This window comes from Monodelphis domestica, chromosome 4 (genome assembly GCF_027887165.1).
Source record: "Monodelphis domestica isolate mMonDom1 chromosome 4, mMonDom1.pri, whole genome shotgun sequence".
In the NCBI taxonomy this organism is placed as follows: Eukaryota; Metazoa; Chordata; class Mammalia; order Didelphimorphia; family Didelphidae; genus Monodelphis; species Monodelphis domestica.
The window spans coordinates 431,040,001-431,067,236 of record NC_077230.1 but is presented as its reverse complement, the minus strand read 5'-3'; the positions used below and the strand labels follow the sequence as shown (position 1 = coordinate 431,067,236).

Here is a 27,236-nt window from a genome sequence, read left to right as displayed (position 1 = left end):
TGCCTGAGAAACTTCACTATTGCAACACCAGATGAGAAATAATCATTAGAATTAAGGCATAGTTTGTGAAACTTGTTATTTCCTCTGAAACCTTCTGGGAATGTCAGTGATATTCATTGGAGGCTGATGCCAGGTATGATTATCAGGAAGTGCTCCTGAGCCAATGATTCAGAGTGTTGGCAGCAGCCCTATGTGGGTAATAGCCATGAGCTGCAGGTAGAGTTCTGTCTCAAGGGAGAAGCAGAGAGAGGGGCTTAGCAATGGACTCCAGGGGAACTCTCCTGCCTTGACTTCTCTAAGTCTGACATTTCCTCCTGAATGGAAAGTATTCCCACTAAGGGGACTCTGAGCCTGGCTTTGGGAATTATTGTCAACGCAGTTGGCTATAGGTATGAATCTTGCCTGGAGTCGCAATCAGACTAGCAGACCATTTCCCCTTGCTATGGCCATGTCCCACTTCTTTCTTTTGTAGTGTAAAAGGTGATTCAGATGGGTGATTGAGATTTCACTTGACTCAGTCTGAGAGGACGGTGTGCTCAGGCTCAGAGAGACAGACATATGGCTTCTCTCTCAGAAGGCCAGTAGGTAACTCATTCTGACTTGAGTTGATTAACAAAGGCAGGTTTATTAACGAGGATAAAAAGCATTGGGTATTGGGTGGAGGGCAAGTAGCGTCCCTAACACTAACAAATCTACCTTTCCCCAGACCACTGAGCTTGCAGAAGGCCTCTTCAACCCCAACAAATGTCGGGGATTCACTCACTTCCTCTCTACCTGCATTTCCCCTTGTTTCCCAACTCCCTCCCGAAGCTAAGCCCAAGCAAAGAGAGTCTTTGATGGTAGCCAGAAATAGCAGGTAAGTCAGAGGATGGTGTCAGTAGTGACCTAGTCACCCTGGTTTGGACAAACTCCACCGAGGCAACTTAGCAGTTCAGTTCACTACTAAGCGAAGTGTCCTCGAGAGGTCTTGAGATGTTTCTTCAATGTCTGGTATTACAGAGGAATCACTGGAAATCACAACAGATGGTGGAATGGGTTTCACCATAGACTCAGGAGAGAGAGATCAGCTCCAGAGCAGTTGCTTGCTCTCCTCAGCTCCCCCTCCTCCCGGGGATGTTAACTGTCTCAGAATCTGTTCACAGGATTCTAAGGTCTCCCCCTGGCAATTCCTGGTTGGTTGTATTCCATCCAACTCTGCTCCCTTGCTTCCTTTCAAAAGTCCCTTTAGCAATAATAATTCTCCATTATCAGGACAAGTGATCAGTGACATAAATGAACACAATGTTATATCCTTGTCATGGAAACATACCAAAGCTATTCAACAGGAAACTCGAGTTCTTTGCCTGCCCCTGGATACAACCGAGCAAACCCACATTTGACCTTGTCGACTGTTATTAATTATTTATGGATCCTCAGACAACTCAGAATGGTATAGGGATAATGAGGCCAATAAAGAGACCACATTTACATGTGGGAACATGGAGAGATCCTGTAGTTATTTTGCCTAAGTCAGAAACATTGTCAAAGAATATTGGTGCAATCACTTATCTTAGAGAAGAATTGCTGGGAGCCATCAGGCCAGGATGTCTTGACAAAGTCACTCGTGGTAGCTAAGGAGACCACAGAGTGGTCCTTGGCAAGATGTGACGCCCACTCAGTCCCCTTTAACCTCTCTCATTAACATCCCCTACCTATGGAATTGACATGATTACTATCCCCCTCGTCTCAGAAGGAATAATGCAAGAGCAAAACACCTGCACCCAATTTCCCCAAAGCATCACCAAAAGATCAGGCCCTCAAACCCAATCCCAAAAGGCTGCTATGGGTTAACTTTTACTTAGGTACATAAATCCCAGTGAAACTGTAGCTACAAGCCAAGCCCAGAACTTTCCCACTCACAGAAACTTATTCTCATGAAACCAGCATAGAAATCAGTCATAAAGGCCCATAGAAAATGTGCAGGTACACCAAGCTTCATCGTGCCTCAATGACTTGATTCTTCCCCTTGAGAAACTACCGAGTAAACCCTGAGAAATGATCAGTCTAAGATTAAATCTGAATTGTGTTCTCAGTACCTCTCAACCTCAATGATATGATTGTTGAATTGTTTTTAAGAACTTCTGATTGATTATTTTTTAATTAAAATTAATAAGTAAATTTCCTTGATTGTTTGTAAGCTTAAAACTCCTCACAGGGGGATAAGAAAATTAAGCCACCTGTGACAAAATCCTTTATCTTGTGTGAAACCTTTAGGCTGTCAAGGCTCTGTAATCACAATACAAGAATACAGAATGTTAATCAAGTGATTTGTTAAAAGTTAATGTATCACTTTTCCAATAAAGTCTATTTAGACATGTGGGTTAGGTAATATATCTGTGTGCCAAAAAATGGGTATAAAAATAAACATGAAGCCTGGGGAATAGGAGACCCTACAAGTCTTCTTTGCTTCTTCTTCAGCTGAGTCAAAATGGCTCCCTTTCAGTTTATCTTTCTTTTCTTCCCTAATAACTGTCTCTATCCTAACTAAACAGATGGCAAGTGTCCTTCTTGGGAAGGTCAAGGGATGGAAAGGATTTTCAGAGGGACCCCTTGAAGTTGAAGGAATCAGCCCCTTTCAGCAGCACTTGTTGTCTGGTTCTTCCTCTAGTGGATACTGCCAAACATTCAGGAATCTTGTCTCTTCTTCTGGGTAAGGGAAATGGAGGCAAGGCTTTTCCACAGGTTGGGATCTAAAGCTCAAGGTCCTTGCTCTTCACCCAACACAGTTCAGAGGACAAGGACCCTTTCTTTTCAACAGTTTCTCACTCCCCCTCCTGTCACATTCCAAAGGATGGCTTGCTTCTCACTCTCATTTTTCCTTTACAGGGCAAGCCCCTTTGGGGTAAATTTATCTGAAGAACCATCAGCCAGGCAAAGGAGCCACATGTTTAGAAAAAGTGTTGTCTTTGATGTGGCCAGTGTAGATGGGTAGATCCTAGGCAGTATCTAACCTGGGGGAGGGCAGGGCAGGGAAGCTAAAAATAAATAATCAGAATAAACAGTTGCAGTGGATGTTTTCTGATAAATCTTAACTGATTCTGTCTGCCAATTTTAATTGTTTCTAATGGGATACAAAGACACCAAGCATCTTCTAATAATAGTCTGTAAAAGTCAGGTAGGAATCAAAATGTTTAACTACAGAAGCTGGTTCTAAAGGTCCTAACAGCAAAAAACTGTTTTTCCTTTCAGTGCGTTATTGGCAGTTTCTAAGGCAAGACCTGTTAAATGGTAAGTTTGACCAGTAATAAGGTTATTTGAGCCTTGCTGCTGTTTAGCTGCTCCTTCCTGGCCCGAGGGCAAGATGGATGCCTTCCAGCCTGGAGTTCACCAACAAGTTCTATCTGACTTGTTGTTAACAAAAAGAGCTTTATTAAAGTTGACATTCAGGAAGATTAGGAAGGATGGTGAGCTGGGAAGACCCCTAATCTTTCCCGAAGCTAACTGTCCCAGCAGCCTTCTTTCCCTCCCTGGTCTCTTCTGTGGTCAATAATGTTGAAGCTACTCTGTCTACTCTCTCTGTCTGGTTCCCACCATCCTGCCTCAGTAACCCATTAATCCAAGCAGTCATTGAACTAACGTCAGAACTAGTTGTCCGGGTCTTCACCATCAGCCACAAGCTGCTGAAACTTACTTCAAAAGCCTCTCCCCCAGGTCCAGAAGCCACCAGGGTCTCTCAGCTTAGGCCAGAAGTAAGTCCAGCCCAGTTCAGCTGCTGGCTTGGCTCCAACTGTCTCTCCTGGGAACACTCCAAAGGAATTGTCACCTTGATTGATAGCTCTTCTGTCCTCAGCTTTCTGTCTTGCCTGTCTTTGACACTCCCCCATCTCTGACCTTTCTCCCGGACTTCCAGAGTTCACTGGAACTTGGTCAGAGCCAGGGAAGCAGAACCAGGGGGAGAAGTGAGGAGGAGCCCAAAGAGAGCAGTCACCCAGCTGGGAGAAGCCCCCATGGAGACGCCTGGGAGACTTTTGCCACCCCATTTCTATGATATGGAGAAAATCCAAAGAACGCGAGATGAGCTTGAGGTTGGAGACCAAGATGTCTTCATAGTGACCTTTCCCAAGTCAGGTAAGTAGCAGGATGGGGAAGCAGGGGTGGAGGAGGGAGGCTTGAAGGGAAGAGACTTCTGCTGTTCCTCCCCACCCCAAGACTCGGAACTTCGAGAAAGAAGGCACTTAAGACTCCAGCTAGCTTAGCCTGTCCATTAGAGGGAATTCCATTTTGTCCCGAGTCCTCTGGGAAAGAGGTGTTTGGGACCCCCCAGTGGGGCTAGCCTGGACCCAGGGGAACAGCGAGCTCTACCACAGGGGAAGCCTTGACAATAAGGGCAGCATTGAGCTCCACAACAATGATGGGTGGGTCACGAGGATGGAGTTAGTGGCAGGGGAAAAATAGGATGGGGAGCAAGTGAGCCTTGGGGACAAGGGCTGTAGAAGGGTCAGGAGACTTTTCCAAGTGAGGCCATTCTGCATCTAATGATGAGCCCATTTTCTGTCAAGAAACTCCCACTCTCCCAAGAAGCCTCTGAGCCATCATGCAACTAATGTCCCCAGCTTAGGAGTGAGGATGCCGTCCTCGGGGAGCTCACGGTACTGCTCTAAGAGTCCGAGGCAGGATTCCAAAGCCAGGTGGTCGCCTCTGGGACACAATGATGCCCCACTGCATCTGCATCGGTTCCCTAGACCTCCTTCACAATCCTTGCTCTCCTCTCACTCTTCCTACTAACTCTGCCCCTTCCTTCTGTTCCCTGCAAGACTCCATGGCTTAGCTTAGACGTAAAAAGAGGAACTGGTTCATTTGGAATGCATGTTGATGTGGCTGGGAGGACAGTGTAGGTGGTGCACTGCCTCCCAGGGAGGATGGATTCTGGCCTGCTTACACCCTTTTGACAGCAGGTACTACGTGACTAGAGAAAGGATGATGATGGTGCGAGGTCAGGCAGAAGTGGTTTGTCACCTGACTGGGACAAGAGTGATGTTTTTGTGTCCCAAAGACACAGGGGGTGACCAATGGAGTTTAGGGGACAAGGAGACGTCCTAGATTGCAACCCAATGGTATCAACGCGTAACCAGGACATTATCTCTGTGTCCACCTCAAAATCTAGGGGAGAACCCAAGGGAATAGTTCTCTTGGGGGTCTTTCCTTATCATGAGTCCCTGATCCCCAAAGTCACCTTTTCCTCAGCACTGCAAGAATGCAAGGAAGGAAAGGAATTTTCCTGCTTCAATGCCTGTGGAATGCCTTTGACTTGTACCAAAGAAAACTGCGGGTGCCATACCAGTGTCGGGAGTAAGGATGGGGTGGGCAGAAAATCATAGACTTTCCTAGAAAGAAGTAACTTGGGGGCCACCCAAGACAGTCCCTCCCCAGCAGGCATCCTTGAGAACATGGAAACCCCCTGAGAAGGTTATCAGGTCAAAGCTTTAGCTCCCCCGCCCCAGTGATGGGGACTCATGTCTTGTCAAGAGAGTCTGGCATCATTAGCCTAACCCAGTCCTCCCACCTCTGGGCTTCCTGGAGCTGTCCCAACAATGCCTTTCTGCCTACTCAGAGGCTGATGTAAAGGTTCCTCAGTGAATACCTCTCACAAGAGCTCCTGGGTGAAAGGACATGGCCTTTGGTGTGTCTCCTGGACAGTGCAGTAACAATGAGGAGGGCTCAGAATCAAACAGCAACCATGGAACCATAACGTACACACCTGCATCCACATACACAGCCCTCTCAGGAGGGAAATGTCATGGGGCCCCACATCCTCCAATGCTCTTGGGGACCCTGATGTGAAAAGTCAGGCATGAGCATGCCACGCGTGGGCAGAGGCAGGCCAGGTCCCAAACATGGCCTCACCATTGCATCACAAATGAGTCCACTGGATTCATGAGCCCCACCTCCCAAAGTGTGCCCCCAGTCCAATACTCGCAGTCCTTATGAAGAAGACCATGAGGCCATAACTGATTTTGGAGAGCTCTCAAGATCTGGGAAGCTTCCGGAGAGATCCTTCTGGATTCGAGTCTCCCCAGGTTTTCTAGTGTCCACAGCAGGGACCAGGATACTTCCAACAACGGCAACCCCAGAACCACCGCAGAACACCTTGAATCTACCCTGCTCTGCCCAACAATACCAGAGACCTTCCAGACTGCCTGAACGTCTCCAAAGACAGAAGTCCGCGCAGGCAGCCATCACACTTTTGGAGCAAGCAAGTTGTTAGGAAGCTTTTACTGATATCAGAGTTAGATTTTCCTCTCTGAAATGTCCCCTCATTGCTCTTGGCTCTTCCCTCTAGGGCCGTGATGGCGAATCTATGACACACGGGTCAGCACTGACACACGCAGCCATTTTTGATGACCTGAGGCCACATGGGGCTGCATACAGACAAGTCGAGCTCATCCTCGGCTCCTGCACGGACAGGCACAATAGCCGAGGATAAAACATTTGCTGTAATGTAGGGGAGACACTCTGTGCTGGAGGTCTGTAGGCCAAAACAACAACACTCCGGCACAGAGCGTTCAGTTCTGGGACTTCCGGTTAGGCCATTAGGGGATCTTTGACCTCACTTCCAGCCGGCGGAGCAGGGAGCAGTGGAATGCCATGGGGGACACATCTCTGGGGGCCCTGTGATCGCCATTACCCGCAGCCTCATAGCCACAGCAACCACCATCCAATCTACCGTTCCGGGGTGCTGTGGATTTCTCATTGACCCTCATTGCTGACATAAGTGAGGGGAGGCTGGGAGTGCTGTTTGCCACCATTAGAATTAGTGGCAGCCATCTTAATTTGCCTAAGGAACGTCATCTTGCAGCATAGTGCAGACTCCAGCCCTATTTCTGATTACTAACCCTGCCCTTTCCTAAAAGACGTGCCATCTTGTGGTCAGTTAGGCTAGTTAACGCCTAATTGCCTGCAGGGCTAACAGGCTAGCTATCATTCTATCTTCTGTCACTGCCCCCTGATAGAGAACCCCAAAATAAAAAACCAAGGTGAAGTAAAGGAAGTGGTAGTAGCAGTAGCCAACCTGTTCAAGAGACACGGACTGAGCTGTATGGCATTATTAAAAAAATGGCAGATCATTTTGAGTTCCATGGACTGAAACGGCAATAAGCCGAACGTGGAATATAAATAGACATTTTGAAACTAATCATTCCCAGCTCTTGAAAAAAAGTGAGGAAAGGAAGGAAGGAATACATTTCCAGGCAGCTACACCTTTACAAGAGCCAATCTAATTCCATCCTTAAGTTTGTAAAAGGCAAATTTTGTAAGGCTCAGCTCCAGGGTCGGCCAGCCCTGTGTGACCTTACTTGGGGTAACGAAAGTGAAGAGTAACGAATGGATGCTATATGAAATGCATAGTGACAAAGTTTATTGGGTTCAAACAAAGCATATATAGGTTACAACCACAGGAAGATATGACGTTACAGCCCAGCAACAGCAGGAACCAATAGTTGGGCAGATTCATAGGAATTCATGACATTACCTGCCAGGCACAAGGAGGAACTGAGAGGATTCCAAACAAGGGCAGAGAAACAAGTTTCCCACAGTCTCTCACAGTTTCTCACAGCCTTTATCAATCCTCCCTGTGAGACTCTATGGCTTGCAAGACTCATCCACAGGGTCGGCCAGTCCTGTGACATCCTGCTTGGGGTAACGAAAAATGAAGAGTAACAAAAGAAGAGATGGACACTATATGAAAAGAGAGAACTAGTGCCAACTTTATTTGCTTCACCCAGAACTTTTATAGGCAAAGACTACTTAGACAAAACCCACAGGAACTGATGACTCTTCATCCCAGAGACCCTAACCTTGGTCCAGGGATAGGCAGGTGTTCAAAGGTTAACCCACATCCTTCCTTTACTATAGATACAAACAAGGGGAAGAGGGGCAGACAAGGGGATAGGCGCCCACCCAATCGCAATTTGCCCTTCATAAATGTTATCCTGCTTCCTTCATGTTTACTGTTCCATCCTTGGTCCCAGGATGGGTAAAGGTCAATCCTCATCTTTGTTTGAAGCAAAGACAAACAAATCCACAACTTTATCTTAAGCAAATACAAATAACAAAAAGAGGAGGTAATCCTCTACTGCAATTCCCCCTATTTGTTCTGCAACAGTGATCTGTGCAGGGCCAAAGTCCGGTCAATTTTGCCCAAGCTGGACAAAAGAGTTGGAACAGACGGGGAAGAAGGACCGCTAAGATAACTATGAACAGTGTGAAAGTCAATATGGTTATACTCATTTGAGCTAAAGGAGACAGCCAGCTTTGGCCTGACTTAATCCAATTGTATAACCAATCAGCGATATGTTCGGGGCGAAGGTCCTCAGCTAAAGACTTGTCCATCTCATCAATGATACGGTTCAGTTGTTGGATGTCCTCTGAGATGTTACTCTTTAACCAAAGACCTTGTAAATCATTTCTAATTTTTTCGAATGCATCCGACGTGTTAGCTTTAACAGGAAGGAGGCAAAAGGCTGAATAGCGATAATCACCCCTTAATTTACCCTTGATAGCTAAAATTTCTACTTGACTGGTTAACAACGATACCTCTTTAGATATTTGTTGTAAAGCATAAAAACCCTGTATTAATATCCTGCTGTGAGTGCAAAGCCTGGGCTACGTTCTGCGCCAGCCCGTGTAAGTATGCCGCGTCATGTTCCAGGGTCGGTACATGAGCTACACTTTGTGCTAGAGATACACTACTGACCGTTGTGGCTGTTATGGCGGCTATCAGGGCTACAATTCCTAAAACTAAGCAAGAAGTGCGTCTTCTCTTCCTGGGCTGATTAGTTGAGACAGTTTCTCCATTGCTCCATCTGCCGGTGGGTGATACCATCCCCCTGAGTGTCTAGCTCGAGTGTCCAATGTAGGAGTTCTAGTCACTGGTGTTTGGACGTTCCCAGTATTAGTGACAGTCACACAGGGAGACACGCTCTCTTTATCCAACGCCAGGGCTGTCTGTCCGTAGTCAGTCAACGTCTGGGTGACGTAGCAGAGCGTCACCGACGAGCTCCGGGCGTCACCCACACATGTGAGCCTCTAAAACAGTCATGAAATCTATGAGTCCAGTTTCTGTCCAATCCGCCTTGTGTCGTCGTGCCAAGACTCCCAGGTCATGTTTGTCCAATGAATGCGTGACGCCCTCTTAGATCTGCACGACAGCGAGGGCGGAAACATATTAACGGTGTCTCCTTGTTCACATCCCATCACAGAAGGACAAACAGGTCTTTGTGGTCCCCAAGTACTATCACAAGGTTCCCGCAGCCAACCTAGACATTGCCGCTGGCCGTGACCTTCCTATTTTACCCCTTTGTCTACACGACAAGGTCCTGTCCAGAAGGAGTCTGACAGGTCAGGATGGCCATAGTAAGGCGCCTGCAATGATCTGAGGGGCAGGCAGGCAGGATGGTCTCGTGCGAGGCCCACTGGGGCGCCCCAACCAGTCCAGTCCAGTTGAAAGACACAAACCAGTTGTTGGCCTATTGCTGTCCTTAGCTTGTCTCTCCCAATGGTAAATGCCAGGAATATCAGTTAGTTTGTGTATAGAAGATGACTTCCAGTAAAGCGTGTCCCATGCCGACATACTCTACCCAAGGGGGTTGTTCCCCAAAGACCGTCTCTTTACTCCAGGAGCTGCACTTTTGTTCTGGAACAGAAGCAGAAGAGGCAGCATCTCATGGAGACGTGGTCGAGGCTCCTTGCGAGGCTTCCTGCGTCCTCTCCTTGTCCTTCTCTTTGGGGTCCATTTCTTTGACTCGGCAGGAGGGAGCCGAACTCTGTCTTCACCTGTGGAGACACCAACACAGCCAGCCTGCAGGACCCCTGGGTGGGGGCCTTGCCAGGATTGATCATCGGCTTTCCACATGACAGATTGTTGTTCTGGGGCAGGCAGGGAGCCCGGGAGTGGCGGTGCCTGAATTCTGTTCCTAGGAAAATGCAGAGAAACATTTTCCAGCACTGGATGTTATTGGAAGCAAAGATCAGATTATGGATAGTATGGACAGCTGTTGCCAATCGTCGATGCGGGGTGCTGTCTCCCCCTTTTTGTTTAAAAGGAATGTTTTTAGTGTTTGATTACTGCGCTCCGCAGTAGCTTGTCCTTGTGGATTGTACGGATACCTGTGAGGTGAATAGCCCAAGTGTGGAAGTATCAGCAGGTCCATTCTCTGTTTTAATGTTCTGGGGGGACCGGCCATCTCAAAAGTCATTAAGCAGTGATTGATAACATGAGAAGTTCTTTCTCCCATCAAGCAGGAAGCCCATAAAAATCCTGGAAAAGTATCCACAGTGACGTGGATATATTGACATCGTCCAGAGGACCGTTCATGGGTCACATCCATTTGTACTATTAAGCCTCTGGGATTCACAGCAATATGCATTGGGGGGTGGTTTGGAACACAATGAGGACACTTTTTATTTAGAGTAAAGGCTCCTGAAGTAACCAAAAGGCTGGTCAAACAGCTGTTGATTCAGTTTGTTGGGTAGAAGAAAAGGAGGGTAAAAATGACAGGGGAGCTGCCGTCCCGTATACGCCTGCCTCGTAAGGAACATTCGCATCAACGTAAACGTTAGGTCCTGATACCGGACGATCTCTTAGAACACGAGGAAAGACAACAGGATGTGGTGACAAAAAGGAAATAAGCCTGTGGAGTGCAGGCGGTCATAGCAATGGGTACACCAATAGCCAAGACCATTCGTCGTGACTTTGTAAGTATTTCTGTGGTATTTCTTTAGCAATGGGTCCCCGGATGTCTCGAGGATCCCGTCCTAAACCTCAGACCGCATGCTCTAAGCCCTTCCATATAACTGAGCTATGAGACAGTCAGAACTCTGTCAAGCCTTTCCCAAATTGCTTTTTGGACGTAGCCATTCAATGACTCTGTTTCTCAGTTAAGGCACCTGTTGGTAACATTGAAGAGGCAAAAAGAGTCACTTCCACGGTGAATGGAGGCGGATACAGTTAAGTGGAGCCTGATTCACTTTGTCTTCTACCATCCCTAAAGCAAGAGAGGCCTCGGGTGTCCGTATTCCAGGGGAATTCAAGTCAGAACTGCCTTCCAGTGTTGTGAATAACAGTTCTAATGTAGTAAGAAATAAATGTTGCCTGGCCCAATTGATGTCACCTAACCATTTCTGATCATCATTAAGACAGTCCTTTCTTTATTGTATTTGTGAGGCACAACAGCTGTTGCCTATAGCTGAGCCCCTCGAGAGAGTGCAGGACGTGTTTTGTGAATCTTTCCTTGAGCGATGGCTAAATGGTATTTTTGCCAGGTAATTTCCAACTGACTGTCGCACCTGCTTATTTGGGATTCACCTTCAGCCGCAATAAGAATATCATCCATATAGTGGACGATGTGCAGAGCAGGAAAGTGCAGCCTTACAGAATGGAGGGCCGAAGCTACTTATTGTTGGCTGAATAATCTCATCATTCTGGACAGGGAATGTTTGCACTAAGATTCCACAGCTTCAAACAAGCTACTTGGTCAGACGGGGCTGGCAACGTGTGTTTGTTTGAGCCTCTTAAAACCTCCGAATCTACAATTAAAATACCCTCCTCTTAAGTCCTATCACACAGTGGTTGTCACCTCTTTGAGGTCCCTATTTCAGTCCCCAAGTATCAGTGTGGAACTTCTTTCTCCTTCCTGTGTGCAAGGAAGGGGTTCATAGCTTCTGAGCAACTTATCCTAAGGCTCCTTGGCTCAATTACGTTTTATTACTTAACAGCCTTGTCCCATCCTTCTTTAACCAGTGAGTTTACTACAATTTAAAAGTTTGAATGCATCAAACCCTCTTCATAATAATTTACTCTCAGTGGATTTTAGTTTGAACCCCACAACTTCCAAATAACTTTAAGTCCTTTAGCATGTTTCAGTGTCACCAAACTGAAGTGCAAAGCATTTACGTGCACTTCTCTCAAACCTGTCTAAAGTAGAACAGAACCTCCAGTTTAGTCTTCTTGTAGCTCAAAACATTATCACACACCTGATTAAATTCCATCAACATTATTCCAACTATATCAGTTAGTATCTCTATTCATTACTCTTATTGCAGTGGAGCACTTCATAGAACGAATCCAGACACCCCCAGATTCAATTATAAGCTTATATAGATGGGCTATAAGACATCAAGTTACTGCCCTTCCCATACAGGTTCTTCTTTGGCAATCAAACAGACCTTATCACAGACATAGCTGTGTGAGGTCAGAGATCCTTAGTTTGTCCTCGGACAACAGGCTGGTTTCTTCCACATGTACTTAATCACTTCCCTAGTTAGCTGCATGTTTCCTGGCATTCCAGCCGGACCGCTTTGATATTCCTGAAGTTCCTTTTGTTACCTGACCCTCCTAATTCTTATCCTTCAGCTAATTAGAGTCTTTTTTGCAGCCTGCAAAAACTGTTTGACCTCCTGAGGGGGAGGGGGCTGGGTCTGTTTCCTAAAAAAAAAACTTAGGAAGGGATAGATCTCCTTTATCTACTTCAATTAATTATTTTCTCTTATTGGGACTACTTCATTATTTCTTCTGGCTTCCCCTCTTTACCATTATTGTAAGTAGAGGAAAGGCACTATATGGAATTGTATTCAGTCTTCATGACGAGCCCTCTCGATTTCAGGGCTGGTTAAATTGGTCTTGTTAAGGACATGCAGTTTGCATATCATACCCTTAACCTATTTAGGTGGAAAACTTAATCCTCTTCATAATACAAATGCAGACATATTCTGTATTCACTCAGCATCACTAACTTCCAGCATTTGGTATCCGAATACATACATGTTCATCTCTAGATTACAAATTCCTTCCTATGCATTTTTCACATTTAAAAACAATTCATATAACCTTGATCAAAAACATCATTTAGAAATTCTCTCTTGCAAAATACCAAATTCTTCATACTAGTATTATAAAATTCCATGAACAGATTAATTACTTAAACTTCTTGTGTGTCATATGATTTCTTGTTGCTACTCCTGACAGCACATGCATGAAAATAAATCTGATTTGAAAAAATCCCAAATTTAAATTCCAGAATAAGTTCTTCTCAACAACAGGATGACTTTTATATCTATAAAGTAGCCGGTGCAATTTTTTGTCCTTATAGAATAAAATATTCCCTCTCTGTGTCCGGCTGGCTATCAGCCACATTAGACAATTCTCAAATTCACTGAAACCATTATGCATAGCAATATTTAATAAAACAAACTTCTAACCAGGAGTTTTGTTGTGCTCAATAAAATCTGATTCATATTTCACATTTAACTGACAAATAGTTGCACAAAATTAAATTTAGATCATATCAAAATCATTAACAATACTCCCAAATTGCTTACATCAAACCATAGGATTAATCTTAAGTGAAAAATAGCCTCTAATTGTGGAGTAAAAATCTCCCTTTTTCTGCTCTGAATTTTTCTCTTTTTTGCTCCTTTGGGGGCCCATCCAAAGGAAGAAAGAAGAAAAAATCATTGAACAGGTATTTGCTTTTGTCCTCTGCTGAGGGTTTTTGACAGACAAGTTCAATCTTGCAACTATCCCATTTTATACTCTTTCTTTTTGTGAGTGTCCAATTCAAGAATACACAGAGATGAGATTGTGACAAAGACAACCAAAAACAGAAACACACAACATTGTGACAAGCATGCTTTGAAAGGAAAAAAATCAGTGTTTTAGGATCCATTCTAAAGAAAAATTATAATTTCCCTCTCACCCTTAGAGTATCTCGTATACTGACCACCGAGGGGATCTCCATACTGTCAAAACTTTGCATGACCAGCACACAGCATCGGGGGTTCTCCAAAGAGAACTGAAGGGAGAGTTCCAAGAAAAGAAAAGAATGGGGGGAAGGGGGTCCCTAATAGGGGACAGTTTAAACTAAAAAGTGAAAGAGAGAGAGAAAAAGTTGGGGAACAGAGGAGGCCCACAAATACTGCACTCTCTCTGTTTGATTCTTCTGCCCATCCGAGCTGCAGTCTCGGGGCAAAAGCTGTTAACTCTTCGTCATCCCATGACCAGCAAAGGAATCGGGGTTACGAATGAAAGTCCCTGTCCGGGCGCCATTTGTGAGACTCTGTGGCTTACAAGACTCATCCACAGGGTCGGCCAGTCCTGTGACATCCTGCTTGGGGTAACGAAAAATGAAGAGTAACAAGAGAAGAGATGGACACTATATGAAAAGAGAGAAATAGTGCCAATTTTATTTGCTTCACACAGAACTTTTATAGGCAAAGACTACTTAGACAAAACCCACAGGAATTGATGACTCTTCATCCCAGAGACCCTAACCTTGGTCCAGGGATAGGCAGGTGTTCAAAGGTTAACCCACATCCTTTGTTTATTACAGATCCAAACAAGGGGAAGGGGGGCAGACAAGGGGATAGGCGCCCACCTAAGCGCAATTTGCCCTTCATAAATGTTATCCTGCATCCTTCATGTTTACTGTTCCATCCTTGGTCCCAGGATGGGTAAAGGTTAATCCTCATCTTTGTTTGAAGCAAAGACAAACAAATCCACAACTTTATCTTAAGCAAAGACAAATAAAGAAAAGAGGAGGTAATCCTCTACTGCACCTCCCTCTGCTGACTATTCCAACCTTGAGCACACAGCTGGGCAGGTTGTACACAGTTCAACCCACGACCTTGACTATGCAGCCTAAGTGGGGGGGGAAGAGGAGGGCTTCTGCCATTACGGCCCTGCCTCGACTACAAAATTTAACATCTGCAAGTTTGAGCATTGCTCACTTCATAGCTCAGCATGGAAAAGCACTCAGTGAGGGAGAATTTACTAAAGAAATTCTCCTGATATGTGCACCAGTTGTGTTTCAGGATATACAGAAGATGCAATTATTAAGAGAATATCTGAGTTACCACTCAGTAGAAATATCATAAAAGACCCAATAATGAGATTGAACACATGATAAGCTATAGCCAAATTGTTCTTCGCCCCCACCCCTAGAATGTTCCATAGTGCCCTGCTTTCAAGCCTTTGCCAATGCTGTCCCCTAAGCTCAGAATGCACTTCCTATTCCCATCTCTGTGCCCAAGTTCTCTCTAACCTTTATAGCTTAGGAATCTCAGTCTTAACCGTTCAGTCTTGTGCATCTCTCATGCATGCTTCCATGCAGGCCTACTAATTGGAGTATGTGTCACAGAATTCTAACCTGTGGCCCAGGCCAACACATGATTCTGGACAACATGAACCCTGGGATCCAGGATTGACCTCTTCCAACTGGAATCCTCACCTTTGTACAGACTGTGTCCCCAGAGCCTGGAAAGTCCTTCCTCCTCACCTTTGCCTCTTTGCTTCTTGCAAGGCTGAACTCAAACTCTAACTTCTTCAGGAGACCTTCCTTAGTGGCCCAAGCTATCAGTGCCTTCCTGTCTGAGATCCCCTCCGAATGATGGCGTATGCCTCTCATCTGAATTGAGTTACTTACATGTTGCCTCTCACCTTAGACTATGAGCTCCTTGAAGGAAGGGGCTGTGCTTTTGCCTTCCCTTGGATTCCTAGAGTTCACCACTTTCTGGCATCCAGAAAGGACTGAATAAATGTTTGTTGAATGACTGGCTGTCTAATTATCTGGCAGATTTGAGCTTCTTGCTTGCAAAAACTTCTTAGCAAATGGCATTGTCCCAAGTAGTTAGGCAGTCTTCCCTCTCTCCCTCCCTCCCTAGAAGGCTTTCATTGGCTTATTCTGATATGGGCTAGACTGATGCCTCTGATATCTCTCTTGCCCCTGAGGGACTGATTTGGTGAATGAAATGTTCCTGAGACTCTTCCTTTCTTTTTATTCCATGCAGGAACCCACTGGATGGTTGAGATCGTCAGCCTGATCTACTCAAAGGGGGATCCCACTTGGGTCAAGTCTTCCCCTATGTGGAAACGTTCTGCTTGTGTAGAGATTAATTATGCTGTAGAAATGGTCAAGGATAAGGCCAAGCCACGGCTCTTCACTTCCCATCTCCCAATCCATCTCTTCCCTAAGGCCTATTTTACCAGCAAGGCCAAGGTGAGCAAAAGAGAAGGAAACAGGCATCTAGGCATTGGAGGGAGGATGAGATGGAGAGAAGCTGGAGCTCCGTTCCTGGTCCTTATTCCATAGGAATTCAGGGATCGGAGAAGGGAGACAGGGGATGCTCTCTCCTCTCCATCCTTTCCACAATGCCCCAGTAACCTACCTGATGGGCTCCTCTGTCTATGTCACTGCTCACTCCAATTTCTGGCAACCAAGGGACCTTTGGGTCCTGTGGGTAAGAATCAGTGGGAGGGCATGAGAATGAAGAGAAATGAAAAGGAGATGGAATTAGGAAGCTGACTTGGGTGGCTTTGGAAGCAGGCCAGAGGTTAAATTGGAGAAAAGCAAATTTGATAGGAATTGGAGAGGCTGAGTAGGAGAATGAGGAGAACTAGGAAGAGACTCGGGAGAGATAGAGAAAGAATAGCTCTTCTTCCAGTATCTGAAGGGCCTCACGTGGAGGAAGGCTGAGGTTTGCTCTGCCTGACCCTAGAGGAGAAGGCCAGGAGCCATGGGGGCAAGTTACAACTGGGACAACTGAGGCTATACACTAGGAGCTACTTCCTGGCCATTTCCTCTTCCACCTCTTGGTCCTTCTCCTCCTTTTGGGGGATACGATATGGACTCTTGGGTCTCACATAAATATTATGTAAAAGTGACCGAGACCATATCCCCCAGAAGAACATTTTAAGTTTTTCAACATAAGTGACAAAATACAGGTCCCGGGTCATGCCTCTTATTCATAAAGGTGCTCGGCCAGCCTTGATGCGTTTCTAAGGGGATGCGCCCTCCTCCTGACTGGTGTGAGAGTTCATACGTTGAGCTTTCTCTGGCAATCCCAATTGGTGGGTGCTTGAAATTTGAGCTTCTCCTTTGTTGCTTCGTCACGGTCACGGGAGAAGGGCAGCCCACTCTCCTGGTGGATGAAAGTTTGCTCGGCTTGGGAACCTCTTACTTCCAGGTGCTTAAGAGAATTCTCCCTTCAGGATAAGGAGGTGCCAGGATTCTCTGAAAGCCTGCGACGCGGAGGACCAAAGGTCCCAGCCCAGAGGGACGCCTTGAGGCCCTTACGTGAATGACTTCTGGCTGATGCTCAAAACTTGACCCTAAGAAAACGGCTTCACAGAGAAATATTCCTTGTAAAGAGCAGTCACACATTGGTTTTTTCTGAGTGGGGAGCTGGGAATGCGCCTGCCAGAGGAGTTCTTGCCGGAACTTTAAGTAAATGCGTTCCTTGGGCACGCTGATCTCGTTCCTTTACTCCGAGCTTTGGTCAGTAAATAGTAAGTCCCTGGATTTCCCTAAGCAAGTGAGTATATCTGCTACCTAATAGTGCCCTATTTGGGAAGAGCCGCTTTACCTACATGGCGACATATTGGTACGGGCTCAAGAACTAAGGTGCAAATGGCGGAACATACTTCTTGACAACGGAATCACCTTTACATGCTCATTGAGTAGAACTAAGTCTGAGGGCCTTTTTCTCTGAGAAAGTAGACTTGTCAAGTGGAGCAGGCGGGAATAAGCAAGCCGCCCAGCGAGTATACGGGCGTCCACCCGCCCACAGGAGACGTATGGTACCCATGTGGGTCATCCATTCCACTCAACAATTACTCATAAATGGAGAGGAAAGCTGGTAGGAAAAATCTACCCTGTACCAGGAACAGCCAGAAATCAGTCAGTTAGTCAATCAATAACACTGATTAATTGCCTAATTCATTCTAGGCACTGTGTCTAGATCACAGCTCCACGGAGCAGGTCTGATGTTCTCCCTACCAGAGACACTTCATAAGCAAGGGTATTGGATGTGCTGACTTCCCACAGTTCCCATTTCTCTTTCAGATGATTTACGTTGCCAGGAATCCAAGGGATATCATCACATCTTTGTACCATTTCCAAAGGCAGCTGCCATTTTGCCAGACATTGTTTTCCTTTGAGCAAATCATTGAGAGCTTCCTGCAAGGAAATCGTGAGTGAGGAGGAGGAATGTTGGAAGCACATCTGACTTCCCTTCCTTCTCCCCTTTCTCTTCTTTCTCCCCACCTTCCTTGATATCATAATGAAGGAGTTTGTGTCATTTGGGCCCGTCCTCTTGCTATGAGTACTGTCACCCTGCTGTTAAGGAAGAGATAAGGAGGCCCACATTCAGGAGGGGCCTCTCCCGACTTTGCATGGCCGTAGAATTTGAAAATCTGGCCATACTGAACCAATGTCTTTCGAATCGAATGCCGATGCCCTTTTTGAGGAGTAGAATCTCAAGAGACCAGCCCAAGCACTGCATTGGCAGGCAGGTCCTCCATGTTACCGCACCTCTTCCCTGGCCTAGGTCAAATGCTAACTCCTCTAGGGAGTCCGCTTTCACGTTTCCATCATCATCCACCAGCCTGGCTGAGATCCCTCACTCTGAGGCTGACCTCTGGCCCAAGCTCACCCAGGGACTTTCTCATGGTCCTTCTCCAGGCGAGCCTTCTATTGGGTGAGATTCCTTGGAATCTGGGGAGCAGGAAGAATATATCGAGCTGCTTCGTCCATGCTTCCCCTCCTAGCCAGCACCCAGGGCCATGTAAGCAAACTAGGAATCTGGGACACAGAAATGGCCTGGGGTCCCATCTCTCCTTCCCAATTCCCTCCCAGCTGTTTTAGGGTCCTGGTTTGACCACATCAAAGGATGGCTGCCCATGAGAGATTCAGAAAAGTTTTTGTTCTTTACCTATGAAGAACTTATTCAGGTAAGGTCCTTTCCCCATTTTCAGTCTCTCCTAGGGGTCCTCATCAGTGCTAGTGGCTCCCCCTTTACCAGTGATCTCCCATTTATCTTGTTTGTACATAGTTGTCTGCAAGGTTCCTCCGGCAGTCGCCAAGTACTGATTGAGAGCCAGGTACTGTGCTAGGTGTTGGGGATACAAAGAGAGGCAAAAGAAAGTCCCCGCCTTCAAGGAATTCCCTGGCCAATGGGGAGTCCACATGCAAACAACTCCGTACACACCAGATCGCACAGATAGGCGACAGAATTGGCAAATTGGAGACATTCAGCGGAGGGAAAGCACCGCGATTAAGAGGGCCTGGGGAGCACTTCCTGTAGCAGGTGTCATTTCTGTTGGGGGCTCAGTCACAGAGCAGAGAGAGAAAGGAGAGCATCCCAGGGGCGAGATTGGCCGGAGAAAATGCCGAGGGCAAGAGATGAAGGATTGTGTCCATGGAACAGCCAGGAGGCCATTGGACCTGGATCAAGGAGAATGCTGTGCGGAGAAAAGCTTAAGAAGGCTTGAAGGTGGAAGGAAGGAGGTGGCGAAGCCCTTCACATGGCACAGGAGTTGGCATTTGATCTTGGAAATAAAAGGGAGTAAGTCGAGGTTATCGAGTGAGGAGTGACATGATCTGCCCTGTGCTTCTAAGAAAATCACTTTGGTGCCGAAGCGGAAAACGGGTTGGAGTGGGGAGCGATTTGGGAGACTCACCTGGAGGCTATGGGGACAGTCGGGGATGGGGTGGGGGGTGGGGACGTGACAGTGTCGGGGGCAAGAAGGAGAAATGATGCAAAGATGAAGCTGGCAGACCTTGAAAAGCCCAGCTCTAGACGGGTGAAGAGGTAGGGCGAAAGGGAAAGGACTGGGAGGACGGGGCCGCTCTCACAGCCATGGGGAAGGAAAGGGTCGGGGAGGGCTCAAGAGGGGAAAATAATGAGTTCCGTTTTGGTCATGTTAAGTTTAAGATATCTAATGGACATGCAGGCTGAGGTGTCTGAAAGGCCCTTGGAGAGCACGATTAGAGGTTAGCAAAGACACTGGGAAAGGAAAGGTAGATTCGAGGATCGGCAGCATAGACCTGGTAACTGAGTCAGTAGGAACTGATGGAATGAATGGGGAGAGAGAGGGAGGGAGGGAGAGGGAGGGAGGGAGGGAGGGAGGGAGGGAAAGGGAGGGAGAGAGAGAGAGACAGAGACAGAGAGAGAGAGGGAGAGAGAGACAGAGAGGGAGAGACACAGAGAGAGACAGAGAGACAGAGAAAGAGAGACAGAGAGAGAGGGAGAGACAGAGAGAGACCCAGAGATAGACACAGAGAGAGGGAGAGAGAGAGACAGAGAGAGGGAGAGACAGAGAGAGAGAGGGAGAGAGAGAGAGAGGGAGAGAGAGAGGGAGGGAGAGAGAGAGAGGGACAGAGACGGAGAGGGAGAGACACAGAGAGGGAGAGACACAGAGAGAGACAGAGAAAGAGAGACAGAGAGAGAGGGACAGAGAGAGAGAGGGACAGAGAGAGAGAGAGGGACAGAGACAGAGAGAGACACACAGAGAGGGAGAGACACACAGAGAGACAGAGAAAGAGAGACAGAGAGAGAGGGAGAGACAGAGAGAGACCCAGAGATAGACACAGAGAGAGAGAGGCAGAGAGAGAGGGAGGGAGACAGAGAGAGAGACGGAGAGAGAGAGACAGAGAGAGAGATGGAGAGAGAGACAGAGAGAGAGGGAGGGAGAGAGACAGAGAGAGAGAGAGGGAGGGAGGGAGGGAGGGAGAGAGAGAGACAGAGAGAGAGGGAGAGAGAGAGAGACAGAGAAAGGGAGAGACAGAGAGAGGGAGAGAGAGACAGAGAGAGAGAGAGACAGGGAGAGGGAGAGAGAGAGAGAGGGAGGAAGGGAGGGAGGGAGGGAGGGGGAGAGAGAGAAGAGAAGAGAAGAGAAGAGAAGAGAAGAGAAGAGAAGAGAAGAGAAGAGAAGAGAAGAGAAGAGAAGAGAAGAGAAGAGAAGAGAAGAGAAGAGAAGAGAAGAGAAGAAGAGAAGAGGGTTTGGACAGAACCTTGAGGGACACTTAGGATCCTAGGATGGGAGGGCCAGCTCTGGGGGAGGATCCAGCAACAGAGACTGAGAAGAACTGTTCAGGACAGGTCGGAGGAGAACCAGGAGAGAGTGGGGTGACACAGAGACCTAGCGAGAAGAGTGTGTCAAGAAAGGCAGAGGGACTAAAGGAGTCTCAGGCTGCAGAGAGGTCCAGGAGAATGAGGATGAAGAAAGCAAGGGCGCGCGGTCCTTCTTGTTGGGCTTCAGATCATCTCCGTCCCACTCACACCCTCGGGTGATTTCCTCACTTGAGTTGGTCTTTCCAGTTCCGCCCACCAAGACCAGAAGAAAAGCAAAAGAAAGTAGGAGCAGAGGCCGCAGGTCTTCTCGTTTCCTCTATTTCATTGCTCTGACCTCGTCCAGGCTCTTCTTCCTCCAGGATGCTTCATGTCCCAACGTCGCCCACAAGAAAACGGTCATCTTCACCCCTGGAAGTCCTCCTTAGTTCAGCTGCCCCATTAGTGCTCCTTACACTCCCATTGTAAAAGCGCAGCACCCCGAAGAGTGCGCTCAGTTCCATCTTCTGCTTTTGTTCACCAGCCACCCACCGGCCTGCCCCCAGCTCCCACTGCAATCCCTCCCCTCCCCCCCACTTCTTTTTCTCTCTTCCTGTCAAATCTTTTCCCTCAGGCTCTCATCCGAACAGCCTTGTTTGTCCATGTCTTCCTCACGCTCTGCTTCCAACGGGGCCGCCTTCCCCCCTTCCATTCCTTTGCTGCTTCCCTCATGCTTTCTCTGTCCTTCCTTCTTCTATTGGGCTGCTTCCTGGCCCTTCTTGGCTTCCTCCATTACTGGTCCTCCCAGGACTGCCCGCTTTGGTGTCTCTCCCTAGGATCTCAAGACCAGCGTCGGGAAGATTTGCCAATTCCTGGGCCAGGAGCTGAGTGAGGAAGAAATCGGCTCCGTGGCAGAGAATGCCTCCTTCCCAGTCATGAAGAAACACATGCTGGAAGTCATGGAGCCCATCGACCTAGGACACGTGGAGCCTTTCACCATGCACATCATGAGAACGGGTGAGGGGATGCTGCGTAGGGCCATAGCCGGCTAAATAGGCAGTCGCCACCCACCTCCAGCTGAAAGGCGCCCCTCGAAACAGCATTAGAGAATGCAAATCCCACAGCAGGAGGGCAGAAAGAAGGCAGCCGAGGGTTTGCTCCATCTCCGCCACAGACCATCCTGGCTGCCCATGCACTAACCTACTGAGCGGTCAGTCACACGAGCATCCAAGCAAAGCTGCCCTCCGGGAGAGGAAAGGGCCACGTGGGAGCTGCCTGCAGTTCCTACTCCACGTCTTCGTGGGGGGGCCCTGAGAAGGGGAGGGGAGACTGAGGGGAAATGGATGAAGGGTGAGAGAGAGGGAGAGAACAGAGCAAAGAACAAAGAGCTCCAACCCACGGGCTCCCGCGTGCTCCTCTGAGCTCCACGGGCTCCCAAGCTTCCTATTGGACAATCCAGGCATGTGGTTGGGGAGGTAGCTAATGAGCACGTGACATGACCCAGGATTTCACACTGGCTCAATGGACAAGCACGTAATCATGGAGGAGGAGGGTGTCCTCCAGGTGACCTGGTAAGCGGGTGGGAGCTAGGACCCTGTGGCAGAGAGGGATTCTTTTGTCCTTTGGAGAGTCTGGTTCATGAACACACAAGAGACAGCATCAGTACACCAACATGCTAATACACTTGCTGTGCTCCAGGTAGCGTCAGAAAGACTCACCCCCCCCCCACCCCCTGAATGATGAAGCGTGAAGGGAAGAGCTCCCTGGCTGCAGGGGAAGAAGTGGCAGTGACCAAAGGGAGTCCAAGCGTTCCTTTCCTGGGCCACTGTAGAAGGGAGAGGAGGCTACAAGGGTAGGATCCCCAAGGAACAGTCCCTGGAACCTGTTGCCCTCTTTCCTCTTGTTCCAGGAACCTGTGGAGACTGGAAAAACCACTTCACAGTGACTCAGCTGGAAAGATTCAACAAGGTGTACCAAGAGAAGATGGCGGGGCTGGGGCCAGACCTGTTCCCGTGGGATCAGTGCTGATTCGGGCCCTCGCCAATCCACCCAGATAGCGTCTGCAGGCAGAGAGAATTCTTCCTGCTCTTCCCCATCCCTGTTCCCCCACTTCCTGCTCTCTCCTCTTATTATGTAGCTAGCAAAGAGAAAAGCAGCGTTGGAGATTCTGGGCGTCCAATCTTCTTCCTAGAGGAAAAGTTGCCCAGAGCATCCATTACTGAGCCGATGACTGGCCCTCTGCCAGACGAGCCCTGGAGGCTGCCTTCAGGCCGATGACCCTTTCTGTCCTTGTCATTCTTTTCCAATCAATGACCCTAACCCTAACCCAGCTCACCTCCGGGAAACAAAGAGAATCACACCATGGCCTGCTCATGGCAAATACTTTCCAAAGTGCCAGCTTTCGCATGACAATTAATCCCTGGTTTCTAGGCCACTCCCGGCTTTCGGGCAAATCGCACATAAAGAAGGCTGGTGACAAGGGCGCTTCTCTGGTGGTTTGTTTTGCATGAAGAGTCTCATGCTGGAAGGGACAAAACGTCCACCTGTGCCGGCCAAAGTTGAGATGATAAAGGATGACATCTGCGCCCTGGGCAGACTGAGTAAAGGAATGGCCCAAAGGAACCAAATCCGCATGGCAGAGTTCCACTCTGCTCCCAGAGTTCACCTTCGAACAGGGGAGACTCTCCTCAGTGGAGGCCAGGCTGGGGGTCATGGGGTGCTTGGGGCACATGAACAGTCTGCTATCTTGGTAGCTGGGGGCCTGGCTGAATAGAATGAGGCACTGGCAGAGCCCTGAACACGTAACCATGAGGCAGGACATTGAACAATGATGGGGAATGAAGACAGGCTGATCTGAGTCAGCTGACTGGAACTCCCTTGGGCCAGTCGTCCCCAGCAGCCAAGTGGCTACATAAGCATTTGGTAATCAGGTGATCAGGAAGGGGTATCAACAGCCTGAGCTGGCCAAGTCACTAGGATAACTCAATACCTTTTAAGGAAAAGCCAGCTAACTTGCATGGGGATGCGGGTTAGGATAATGCTCTTCTCTTGCAAGGCACCTGTCTGATGCTTGTGCTCCAGGAAAGCAGGGGTTAATTTGCTTATATTTCCGAGGTCCTCATTGGAGGGGGCACCATGGGAGGAGGGTGGTCCTGTGGGATTGTGCACCATGAGAATGGGTGGGGGCAAGCAGCAGCATGGCGAATGTGAGGAGCCTGAGTATGCTGAAAATTCACCAGTAAGAATCCAGGGCATCGGCATGGAGATAAAAGGGAGAATTCCTTGGGGAATGAAGACTGGAATATGGCTCAGTAAGAAAGCCTGAAAAGGCCTCAAAAGAGGAAAAGAGCAGTGGGGTACATGAGGACAGTAGGAGTGTAAAAATTAGATTAGTCTCCACTGATAAAAATATTATATTTTGTGAGGTTTATGAAAGATTATTAGAAATCAAGGATAAAGAAATACAAAATAAGGAAAGCACGTGCCTAGGGTTGATTAGCCCATTCACATTCACTTACTACATCTTGCATGCCATAGAGAGACATGTGTTCTTAAAAGTGGAAGAAGAGAGCGCTTGGGAGGCAGAGAGTACTTTAAATACTAAATTGTGTTCTCTCACTCAGGTGAAATTATAGGGAGTTCTGGGAAGTACCAAGGACTTCTGGGGATTGCAGTCCAGGGTTCAAATCTCCATTTTACATTACCCCCCCCCCCGTGATTGTATTGGAAACCAGTTTTCCCAAAAGGATCATGGAAACATAATCAACTTAAAGATTACAATAATATGAGGATAAGAGGAAAAGAGAACAAAACCAATGATTGCTAGGCACATTGACAAAAAGCCAGTTAGGGGGCAGGCAGTCCCCTTTGGCATAAGAGTATACATACAAATTAAATGTTCACTCAACCACACCCAAAATTCATTCTTGATCTTCTTGTGCAGCTTGTGGTCTGTGGAGGCATCTTCATGGTGTCTTCTCCAAACAGATCAGTTTCTGGATTCAGAGAGGTAGGATGTTTCTTAACTTAAAATTTCTCTCTCAAGGAATTTAAACTTTGCAATATAAAATAATAATAATTGTACATTGCCCCCATGAAGAGGGTGATTGAAAAACATGGGGATCACTTAGGGATGCATGGCTGAGTTATGAGTATATGAATCAATTGGCAAGAGAAATTAAAAAGACATCAGAAAAAATCCAAATTAAAAAAGATAATTTCTGGATGAAATATAGACTATCAATGTATTCTGTGTAAAAATTCCAAGTAAAGGGAAAATAAATCCATAACAAGTCCTTGAATCAGGGCCCAATTAAAATGATATAAGCAAGTAAGCATTTACCTAGTCAGTAACCAGTACTACAGAAAGTTGCCACAATATGAAAGACAGAAAAGGGACTAGATTATAGGAGCCAGGTAGGAGCTAAATTTGAGATACTCGTCTGTAAGTATTTTCACAAAGAGTGTAGATACAAGGAACTCCTATGACTTAACATATGTCAAGCATCGCAACCTCGAGTCCACATTAATATTTCCTGTGTGCTCTTTTTGGCACTATTCAGGTTTAGTTTTGTGCTTCTTTGACCCTGTGCAATGGCTCTTTTGTATATCTTGTCCTGGAATCGGACAGAATCATTAAGCAAAGTCCCATAATTTTTTTTAAACAATTAGTGGCAACATTTTTATAGTTGCACACTTTTGGGGAATGCATTGACATTATAGCAAATATATTTTAAATTTATATTACTGCAAAATCAAAAAAGTTAAAGAAAATCTTAATACTGGTGACATATGCTTCAAATATAAAAAGGAGAGAAAAAACAAAAGATGGAAATAGTATATTGCACATGCAAGAAAAATATAATAATAAAAGAGTTTTTAAATTCAAAAATATAGCTTATAACCATTGACACACTGTGTCAGCTAAGGAAATATCGAATAGAAGGCTTTCTCACAAAAAATGAGATCCATTTCCTCTTCATACCTGGCCATGATCCACTGTGAGGATGAGCAAATGAATTTTAAAAGATAACGGTTTTTTTATAAAGAACAGTAGTACAAATATGTAGGTATCAATATCCCCAAAATTTTCAATAGCCCAGTTAAATACAATAGCAAACAAACCCACTATCATATTTTATATGAGTCTGCAGTATGACATTTAAAGAAACTGGATACTTGTCACAAACTTTTCAGGTGTAGCAAATATTTCAACCTTGGTAAACATATTTAAACAAAGTAAAACTCATTTGGGTCTAGAACATCATCAAGAAATCTAGATATCATTACAAAAAATGTGGGAGAGGATTCTAGGAAAAAACCAAACCCCTGTACTGTTGATGTTGGGTAAAGTGAGCTGAAGAGTTATAAATGAGAGATGCTCCTCTTTTGGGAGTCTTCTAGGGGTACAATTCCATGGGATTAACTTCCCAGCTCCTTTGGTATGAGACTGTGATGCCCCATCTGTTTACATTTTTATAAATGTGGGAGGGGAGGATTAAATTTGTACTTCACTTCAGCTATGAAAATAGACCTTACCTCCTGTTAGGGGCAGGCAAAATGACCAGAGATTGTTAAAAACCAATTCTAAAAATCACATCTAAAGACCCCTTAAAATCAATTTGAAATATTTAGCTCATTAAATTTTCCAAAGTTTGTTATACAATTGTAACCAGTTCTGATGAAGTCCATCTATTCTCTTGGTGACAATTTACAAATTCAAAACAGAAAAAGGCTGGTTTTATATATGGGCTTATTCAATAATATTTGTTCAGTATAGTTATAGGGGAAAAGCAACAGAATTTAACAGTAGTTAAAACCCAGTATATTAAAATGATTCAGTGTAACAGAATAGTATTGAATACATTAATATATGAACTTAAAACCATCAAAATTAAATCTTAAACAAAACAATCAGCAAAATGCAATAAAATATAGAGATTTTTATGAAACATTGGAATCTGAAAAGTCTTAAAAATATAACCTCCAGTGTCTTTAAAGTTTGTTGGGTTTTTTTTTTATCCATTCAGATGCCTATTGTCAGAAGGCAGAAGATTGGTAAGGGATAAGCAATGGAGGTCAAGTGGTTTCCCCAGAAGTGTCTGATTTTTAACCCAGGACCTCCCATCTCTAGGCCTGGTTCTCAATTCCCTGAGCCACTGAGCTGCTCCCCCATAGTGAGGGTGGGTTTTTGGAATCTCAAATTGGGCCAAAGTATTGCAGGGAGTTGAAATTCTCTCCTGAATCTCAGGTGAGATAAATAAAAGTACCAGAGCACTCAGAAGTTTCCCTTTGAAATAAGCCATGCTTGTAACTTCCTGTTTGGAAAAGTCTCTTCCTTCTCCTTGTTGTCCCCCCTTGTGGTCCCCTGCCACCAC

General features: G+C 46.4%; 1 protein-coding gene across 2 annotated transcripts; it reads left to right on the top strand.

Moving 5' to 3' along the window:
- The first annotated feature begins 3,683 nt into the window (after window positions 1-3,683).
- LOC100018631 (3-beta-hydroxysteroid sulfotransferase-like) lies at window positions 3,684-26,786 on the top strand. Of its 2 annotated transcripts, none has more exons than XM_056825495.1 (6): window positions 3,684-4,107; window positions 15,820-16,028; window positions 17,856-18,000; window positions 18,666-18,760; window positions 21,696-21,876; window positions 22,769-26,786. In XM_056825495.1, the coding sequence occupies exons 1-6, from the start codon at window positions 3,987-3,989 to the stop codon at window positions 22,885-22,887; spliced, it is 870 nt and encodes a 289-aa protein (XP_056681473.1). In that variant the 5' UTR covers window positions 3,684-3,986; the 3' UTR covers window positions 22,888-26,786. The 2 variants fall into 2 exon arrangements, with proteins under 2 accessions (XP_056681473.1, XP_056681474.1); XM_056825496.1 differs by having other exon boundaries at window positions 3,691-4,107; window positions 17,874-18,000; window positions 22,769-26,782.
- The last annotated feature ends 450 nt before the right edge of the window (window positions 26,787-27,236 follow it).

Excerpts from the sequence above, each read along its gene's own strand:
- LOC100018631 (XM_056825495.1), top strand. The coding sequence starts at position 3,987 with ATGGAGACGCCTGGGAGACTTTTGCCACCCCATTTCTATGATATGGAG. Across the intron at positions 4,108-15,819 it reads AGTGACCTTTCCCAAGTCAG|GAACCCACTGGATGGTTGAG; the intron begins GTAAGTAGCAGG and ends TATTCCATGCAG. Across the intron at positions 18,001-18,665 it reads GAGCTTCCTGCAAGGAAATC|CTGTTTTAGGGTCCTGGTTT; the intron begins GTGAGTGAGGAG and ends ATTCCCTCCCAG.